At 43.5% G+C, this 9,990-nt stretch overlaps 1 protein-coding gene across 1 annotated transcript in view; it reads left to right on the forward strand.

Moving 5' to 3' along the window:
• vcana (versican a) overlaps window positions 1–9,955 on the forward strand; it is a gene marked incomplete at its 3' end in the record, with an annotated part of 46,579 nt that extends 36,624 nt beyond the window's left edge. The window contains exon 6 of the mRNA XM_040154700.1: window positions 9,846–9,955. Coding sequence (XP_040010634.1) covers window positions 9,846–9,955 — 110 coding nt within the window. The remainder of the gene's footprint in view (window positions 1–9,845) is intronic.
• Window positions 9,956–9,990: the final 35 nt, after the last annotated feature.

Below are 9,990 nucleotides of genomic sequence, written 5' to 3' on the forward strand. Positions count from 1 at the left end.
CAGTACATGAAGAGGGCTCAGGTGACCAAACCCCAGACATGTTCACTCCAACCTCTTCTGTCACAGGTACATCTTCATCTTCATTTAGCACTGTGACACCGACAATAATGTCACCTGGAACAAATGAAAGTCTTGAAATAGATGAGACAAAAAAGCCATCACTTGCAGGAGAACCATCAGTTTCTCCCATCTCTGATGAGACACTGACAAGTTCAATAACATTGATTCCAAGTTTGTCTCCTGTTATATCATCTACTGTTCCAGATATTGAGGATGAAGATATTATCAGTGAACCTACAATGGTGGAGTCCATTCCTTCCATTAGTGGATCAACTGCTAAACCTGAAACAGCATCATTCCTCATTATCACAGAGAATTCTGGAGACAGCACTAGTGATTTGACTGAAGAGTCAGTCATCACAACAACCACTCTCTCTTCTATGTTGAATACAGAGTCACCATCAGTCACAGCATCACGTCTATCCGAAATAAGTGATACTTCAAAAACAACTACTACCCCAGCCTCATCACTGTACAGTACTGAAAAACTGACATCAGTTTTACCTCAAACACAAGAGACTGTTGCAAGAAATCAGACAGAGGAAGATTCAGGTACATCAGAGGAAGGTTCTACTCTCCCAAAAACAGATGAAGAGAGCCCTGGTGAGCCCAGCACCAATCGCTTAATGTCAACAAGTATGATTTTACTCACTGATCTCTCCAGTCAGTCTACAATGCCAGGGACCACAGCTACCACACTTCTGCAGTCAACATCAGATATTACAATTACACAACAACCTCAAAAGTGGATAAGCACAGAAAAAACATCAGCCATCCCAATAATTGATGAATTTGAGACTGGTTCTTCAATCAGTTTGACAGAGGATTACATCTCAACAGGGCAAACAACTGAAATTTTTTCAGAGGAATCATCCGCCCTGTCTTCGTTGCCAACTACAGACCATACAGCAGAACCAAGCAGCCACTCAGATATAGTGATTGGCAGCTCGCAGGAAACAGCTACTACATCTTCAAGCTCCACAAGGCCATTCATTCCTATCATTGATGACACTGATTTTATTCATCAAACCCCTGATTTTACCACCAAAGTTGCTGGTAAAACATCATCACCCAACTCTTCAATGTTCAGCACAGCAAAACCAGCAGTAACAACAGCATCACTTGCTACTAGAACAAGTGATAGTTCAGAATCTACTGTTATTACATCTTCTTTGTACAGTACTGAGAGATCCATTTCTTCTGATACAGAAAGCACAGAAAAGCACACATTAAGTTCAGAAACTGTGTTCACAACTGCCTTTGATGAGAGTACTGGAAGTCAAAGTCTTGATAATATTTTAACCAAGGAACCTCTATCTCCTCCCATCAATGTCTCATCATCTTCTGTATTCAGCACAGAGAAACGTGTGATGACAACTGTAGGAAGTGCAAATGTAGCAGTTCTAAGTTCAACAGATGTTTCTTCACCTCTGTATAGTACTGAAAAACCCACTGCAGTTTCAACTAGCATGGTGCATGAAGAGGGCTCTGGGGACCAAACTCCTGACATGTTTACTCAGATCTCTGCTGTGACAGCTTCAAATGTTACACCCTCAGTACAACCCGATGAGGAAGTGGACTACAGCATCAGCACAGGCTTCGTATTAGTTGAATCCTTACCTAGCTTTGTGAGAACAACTGTTAAAGCTACTAGCACTGCTTTTACCACGGACTCAAGGTCATTATTCACTGATGAAGAGGGTTCAGATGATATTGCCGCTACCCCTGTTTCTTCCATGTTCAGCACAGAGAAACCAGCAGCAGTGTTTGCAGAAACAACAAAGAGCACTGCAACAGATGAAACATCCATTACAGAGGTTCTCACAAAAGAAACAAGTACAGCTACCACAGTGTCTTCAGTGATTAGCACCAAGAAGCCATTATTGACAACAGCATTACCTGAAACTGAAACAACTGAAGTTTTAAAGTCTCATGTAACTGTAGCCTCTTCTTTCTACAGTACTGAGAAACCAACATCTGTGCTACCAACTGACCCCAGTGAATCTCAAAGGAAATTGCCATTCTCTGCAGCAACAGATGAAAGTCAGATAGCTAAGACTCAGAGCACATCACAGCCTGGCGTTGAATCATCAACCCAATCCTTATCACAGTTCATGAGAGAGGAGACTGCAAATGCTACCCAATTTTCTGTCTCTCCAAGCACATCTGCCACAACTGAAGCAATGCCACTATCAATGTCAGAGTCAGGAAGTGGTGAGTTTAGTGAAGTAGAGAGCTCAGGAGATGACATATTTGCATCCACAGATGGAACTCCCCTAGAAACGCCAACAGCAGCTGAGCGCCCCTCGGTGGAACAAACAACCTTAGCAACAACCACATTTAGACCATCAATAACATCCACATTTGTGGAGGAAAACATGATGGAGAGCATATGACTATCACAACAAGTCCCTATAAAATTGAAACCTCTCAACCCATGGCAATCCCCAGTGTGAAGCTACGTGTCCAAAGAAACGTCTACTTACATTGACATGGAGAGCTCTGGTGGCTCACCTGAAGAGGATGATTTGGAGTCAAGTCCAGATGGTTTTGGTGAAGAGGTATCCACTGACTCTACCACAAAACCCCAGGATGAGTTTATTGTGGCTACAGATGAAACTGAAATAGATGAGACTCAGAGCACATCCGACATGTTAAGCAGTACATCCTTGGATCACTCCAGCACACAGCTTACCAAGGAATTTGTGTCATCAACCCAATCTCCACACATGACAAGCACTGAGATTTACATTACTCAGCAGGGCAGTGGGATCTTCACAGATGACTCAGCTGCTGAGGATGAGAGTTCAGGTGCTGAAATTTTTGACAGGTCAACTCCATTTGTACCAGTCACAAGTCCTCCTATGATGTCCATTACGGTAGCACCTACAAAACGAGTGTCTTCTAGTGCTGCTGGCACAGAGGAGAGCCCAAGTGACCAAACAACAGATAAGTCCACTTATGATATTATTACACAAAAACATACTGGCACCGCAGGTTCCTCTCTGTACAGCACTGAAAAGCCAACAGATTTTCTAAAAGTCCACACTTCAACGGTCCAGGGTAGCTCAGCTGATACAATCTCTCAGACATCTTCAGTGTCATCTTCAGCTGTTTATAACACCGAGTCTTCTGATAGTACAAAGAGTACATCCTCTTCCATGTTCAGCACAGAGAAACCAGCAGCAGTGTTTGCAGAAACAACAAAGAGCACTGCAACAGATGAAACATCCATTACAGAGGTTCTCACAAAAGAAACAAGAACAGCTACCACAGTGTCTTCAGTGATTAGCACCAAGAAGCCATTATTGACAACAGCATTACCTGAAACTGAAACAACTGAAGTTTTAAAGTCTCATGTAACTGTAGCCTCTTCTTTCTACAGTACTGAGAAACCAACATCTGTGCTACCAACTGACCCCAGTGAATCTCAAAGGAAATTGCCATTCTCTGCAGCAACAGATGAAAGTCAGATAGCTAAGACTCAGAGCACATCACAGCCTGGCGTTGAATCATCAACCCAATCCTTATCACAGTTCATGAGAGAGGAGACTGCAAATGCTACCCAATTTTCTGTCTCTCCAAGCACATCTGCCACAACTGAAGCAATGCCACTATCAATGTCAGAGTCAGGAAGTGGTGAGTTTAGTGAAGTAGAGAGCTCAGGAGATGACATATTTGCATCCACAGATGGAACTCCCCCAGAAACGCCAACAGCAGCTGAGCGCCCCTCGGTGGAACAAACAACCTTAGCAACAACCACATTTAGACCATCAATAACATCCACATTTGTGGAGGAAAAACATGATGGAGAGCATATGACTATCACAACAAGTCCCTATAAAATTGAAACCTCTCAACCCATGGCAATCCCCAGTGTCACCGTGTTTACCCCAAAGAAAACGTCTACTTACATTGACATGGAGAGCTCTGGTGGCTCACCTGAAGAGGATGATTTGGAGTCAAGTCCAGATGGTTTTGGTGAAGAGGTATCCACTGACTCTACCACAAAACCCCAGGATGAGTTTATTGTGGCTACAGATGAAACTGAAATAGATGAGACTCAGAGCACATCCGACATGTTAAGCAGTACATCCTTGGATCACTCCAGCACACAGCTTACCAAGGAATTTGTGTCATCAACCCAATCTCCACACATGACAAGCACGGAGATTTATATTACTCAGCAGGGCAGTGGGATCTTCACAGATGACTCAGCTGCTGAGGATGAGAGTTCAGGTGCTGAAATTTTTGACAGGTCAACTCCATTTGTACCAGTCACAAGTCCTCCTATGATGTCCATTACTGTAGCACCTACAAAACGAGTGTCTTCTAGTGCTGCTGGCACAGAGGAGAGCCCAAGTGACACAACAACAGATAAGTCCACTTATGATATTATTACACAAAAACATACTGGCACCGCAGGTTCCTCTCTGTACAGCACTGAAAAGCCAACAGATTTTCTAAAAGTCCACACTTCAACGGTCCAGGGTAGCTCAGCTGATACAATCTCTCAGACATCTTCAGTGTCATCTTCAGCTGTTTATAACACCGAGTCTTCTGATAGTACAAAGAGTACATCCTCTTCTTTGTTCAGCACAGAGAAACCTACAACGACAACAGCATCGCAGGAAAGTGGAACATCAGATATTTCAAAAACTGCTCTAACTGCAGCTTCTTCTCTCGACAGCACTGAGAAGCCAGCTATAACAACAGTGTATACTATCACACATACCCACTCAGCTAACACGACTCCCTTTACAACTGATAAATCAAAACAAAGTCCAGATTTTACTTTGACAGAGGGAGAGGGTTCTGGTGATCAAACCACTGTGATGTTCACATCAAAGCCGTCAGTGATTGAGAGTGTCACATTTAGAGAAGCAATAGGTGAAACCGAAATCTTTGTTTCAGTCACACCAACCTCTGATGAACGGGTTTCCTCACAGGAGGCTGAAATAACTCCAGACAACCCTATTACTTCTGAAGCAACAGAGCCTCCTGTTTCAAGCACTAGGAAAGATAAAGTTACTGTAGCTGAGCACATAACACAGTCCTCCTATGCAACTGTGTCCCCTCATACAATTCGAGCCTCAGGTGGTGATCCCGCTACAGTTGACTTCCCCACAGTAAGCTCCAGCAGTGAACATGAGCAAAATGGATTCACATCAATGTCTGCCCCAGTTCCCTCCATTGTATATCATAGTGTTACAGACCAACAGGTTGTGATCATTACTCCCAGTAGCAGCCAACCCAAGACCGACCTAACTGAGCAAACACCTACCATGGTCTTACATGTGTCTAAACCATCAACCAGCACAACCATCATATTCACGGAAGATGTAAAAGATGAAGATGAGCTGTTCTCTGCAGTTACAGACAGTATTAGGGAAGGCACCCCCACTCCTGAGCTTATCAACAAAGATGACACTATCCTTGATGCAGATATTGTCTCCATAGTTCCCTCTTCTTCAGTTTACCCAAACATCCAGACAGAGGAAGCTGGAGGCGTCAGAGCAGTTACAATGACACAAAATTTGGAGATAACACAAGAAGCAGAGGGTTCAGGGACTGATAGTGCCACCTTCTTTACTCCTACACCAGTAATGTTACATGCAACCTCAGCCACTGATTTGTCATTAGCTTCAACATCTTATGAATATTCACAGTCCATTTCAAAACCATCACTTGTGGAGGGTGTTTCTACTATGGAGACATCAAGTGAGACAGTCACATCATCGCCACATGCCACCCCATCTACCACTGTGTCCACAAAGTCAAGTTCTGAAGAAACATACGATTTAACTACTTCACATCAGGTTTTCAATGTCGAGACTCATATGAAACCAGTTCCAGAGCTGGTGGAGGATGATTTATCAGTTGAGGACACCACAGATAATGTCACTGAGTCTACCACTGAGATCACTGCATCCTCGTCGTTGCCTTCTCATAACTTAACTGAAACAACAGACAGCGGCTCAGTTACTCCAGTGTTCAGTGAGGAGTATATGGTTAGCTCAGATGAAAAAGAAAAATTAATGACATCCTCACCTACATCCATAACAGCCACAACACGTGACATGACTGATGAATCCTTAAGTTCATCCATTTCCACACAAGCCACTGTAACTTCAGCCACTGTCACACAACACACACCATTTTCAACTGAACCTGGCACAGTGAAAACAACCAGTGAAGCATCTGATGATGAATCTTCAGGTGGCGATGACTCTGACGACGGTACTGGGATGGATACCTCAGGGACAACTTCAGCGTCCTCTCTGGATGGATGGACAGCATCTGAAAAACTAATGAAATCTACAGCCTCCTCACAGTTCAGCACTGAGAAACCAACTATTGCCCCTGACACGGGAGATACAGATGAGGAGATTTCAGGTGACCAAAACCAAAGTATGTTCACTAAGGGCGTATTTACAACAGTTAGGGCAGAACAAATCTCTCTAACCTCACCTAGAACTACCACGGGAGAGGTTACAAAGTTACCAGCAAGTGCTTCCTCATCCCTCTATAGCACACAGAAACTGTTTGTCACTTATACGTCAGATGTTACTGATATAGAAACCTCAAGAGTTCAAACTTCTGGCATACTGACAGCTTCAACAGGGAAGGCAGAACCAGTAACATTTTCAGTTACTTCACCTGAAGCGGGCACTGGGGAAACTGAAATTGCAGTATCAAGTGCTGCTTCCAGTCTTTATAGCACCAAGAAGCCAACCGTCACATCGCCTCCTGATGTTACTGAGAAGGATAGATCAGAAGAACACACTCATCTGACAGAGCCTGTGACACACACAGCTGCTCCTTTTCACAGTACAATAAGAATTGACCAAATGCTATCAACAACAACATTATCTCCTCCCTACAGCACTGATACATATTCAGCGTCAAGTATAACAGATATTGCAGATGTGGAGAGATCTGGGGTTGAGATCGAAGCTGCAACAACTACTACACCTAAGACAGTGACATCTGAGAGTGAAAAGACTGTACCCACTCCAGTTTCCCCTATGTTCAGTACAGAGAAACCAATCACAGTGACTCAGGAGGATGAAACTCAAACGAATGGGATGACTGCAGAGGCAAACAAAGCATCAATGTCAGAAACAGATTCACCCCCTAGCGATGGAGCAACATCAACCCCACCACATGAAGACAGCTCAAGGGACCACATCACCTCTATGTCTACAACAGAATCAGTTTCTACAGCCACAGTTTCTTTTCTACAAAGCACTTCAAAGCCTGATGTGATGGTTCAGTTTGTAACCACTTTTGTCCCGGAACCAGATACAACACTACCTGATGTGACTTTCCAACAGGCAAGGTCTGAGATTGCATTCACTTATCATCCTCACATTGACATCTCCTCTGAGAAAACTGTGTTGGCTACAACCAGCCTAATGTTGCCCAATGAGGAGTCAAGCCAGCACTTTAAACCTAGTGATGTGACTCCCCAGAGTGGAGTTACAACCACATCACTGGAAGATAGGATAGCTGAAGTGCCAAGCAGAGCACCTATTACCGAAGAAGTTTCAACTGATACTGAAGGGAGCTCAAACGAAGACAGTGAAGTCCAGGAAACATCTACTTATGCTGTAATAACTTCACCTCCTACTGATGCAATAGTATATTTTAGAGGGACAGAGCCTGCCGGGGTTGAAACCATTACTCCAAAACTTGGGAAAGACAAGTCTGCAAAACATGAAGAAGAAACTGCAGCTGTTGGGACAGCATCTTTTACAGAGTCAAGCTCATTGGAAACATCAGCGATTTCAAGTGAACAAACTCTAGAGGAAGCAGCCATCCCCAAGGCTCTTTCCCCAACTGTGTCTCCACTGTTCAGCACTGAGACTCCATTGGTGGTTTCAATATCAGATGTAACTAATCAAGAGGCCTTTGAAGAGACATCAGCAACATCATCCAAAATGGTGACAGGAGAGACATCTAATATTTTTGATTCTGACTCTGTTACTCCAACTGTTTCATCCCTGTCCAGTATTGTTAAGATGGATAGTATTGCCAGTACTTTAACATCTGAGATGGAAAGCTCCCAAACTGATGAGCCAGAATCATCTGCATATGAACAATCCTCAGGTGAGAAGTCACCCCAGACCTTCATCACTGAAGCATATGCAAAACAATCCCCTGCTGTGACCAGCAATTTTGAGTCAACAAAGACATCAACTTCTCTTGATTCAGGTTCAACAGATTCCGAAAACGAGGAGACACAAGATTCAGACCTAACAAGTACGCATCAGCCCACTGGTGATACACATTCTGCAAAAATCTCTACAAGCTCAGACACTGAAGTAGTGGTCACAACAATCCCAGCTGAACGCATTTCTGTTGAACCTACTTCAAATGTCCTTTCAGCATCATCACCAGCACAGCCTGATGTTATGGTCCAATTTGCCACAACAGTTTCCCCTGTACAACACCTATTAACTCCCCAGGAATCATTTGAACAAGTCAAGTCAGATATAACACTAACACACGGCCCTCACAGTGATCTTTCCTCTCTGGATATGTCACTGAAAACAGTTCACTCTATTGTAAATCATGAAACAAGACAGATTACAGATTCAACAACTGTACCTGCTGCTGCTTCTTCAGTGGCTGAAGCTGTATTGGCTTCAGCTGAAGATGGGAGAGTTGAACCCACTCTTGACCAGATTTCAAGTGGTGAAGAGATTGGAGCCTCTCCAGATAAAGATGTTGAAATGCCATCCTCTCCAGATGAAAATCTTGATGAGAACATAGATTATCCAACCCCAGATTATGAAGCACCAGATCCCGACATGGTTGGAACAGTTCCACAATACAACAAAACTGCAAAACCAAAAGAAGTAGCAGTTTTCATTACTACACCAACTGCTGTTTCTCAAACATCTGAGAATAAGCCTGTTGACTCAGTGAGTAGTACTGAAAGTAGCTCAAAAGAAAAGGCTACCCAGTCTCCTGCAGTAGCAGTAGCTATCACTGTCATGCCTTCTGCATCAGCTCCTGTCAGTGAAGCATCACTCTCTAGTTCTGAAAGTGTTTCAGAAAGCACCAGCAGCTCAGAAGTAAGAATGGCAGCAGCAAGCAGTGTTAAGATGGAAGGTGATGAGGTTGAGAACATCACCTCTGAGCTTCTATCAACCACGACAAAGTCACCCTCCATCCTTAGCACTCTGACTGAAAGTGGGTCTGTCACCTCTGAGAGAGTGTCTGGAGAGTTGATGGCTACAAAGAAACCAAAGATCGACAGTATGGAGGAACAGTCTCTATCCCGAGATGAAAACCAGACTGTATTAAAGGTAGACGCTACCAAAGCTTCAAAGGTGGAATCTGCTAGTGTTGATAGCACCTCTGGGAAAGTTGTGGGCAAAATCAAGGGAGATATCTCTCCTCACACTGAAAAGCCCACAAGGACCCATGCAGAATTCACAACAATGTCTCCAGCACAGGGACAAAGCCAGTCAGTGTTAGTTGAATCTGGAGCTACTAGTCTGTCATCTTTTTCTGATGAGGAGAAGAAACTGGAAAGTGACTCAACTGCATCTCCATCACTTACTGGAGGAGAACCACCGATAAAAGGTGACGAAACAACTGCCCGGCCAGATACAGGACTCGATTTGGGACACACCGTTGTTGGCGAGACTGTTGAAATTCCTGGTATGTTTCTTCAAATGGCTTTGATTGAAATACAACAAATATATAAGCTCAGAATATATTTATGTTTATTACAACCTTTATTAAGCTTTTTTTTTTTAAATTTAAAACAGGATTACACTCATGTACAGAGGACATTTGTCTGAATGGAGGATCTTGCTACAAAATTGGCAGCATCTATACCTGTAGCTGTGTTCCTGGTTACACCGGTGGACGCTGTGAGACAGGTAGGAAACTGTTTATCAAGGATTCCTCTCA

This window comes from Xiphias gladius, chromosome 19, assembly GCF_016859285.1.
Source record: "Xiphias gladius isolate SHS-SW01 ecotype Sanya breed wild chromosome 19, ASM1685928v1, whole genome shotgun sequence".
In the NCBI taxonomy this organism is placed as follows: domain Eukaryota; kingdom Metazoa; phylum Chordata; class Actinopteri; order Istiophoriformes; family Xiphiidae; genus Xiphias; species Xiphias gladius.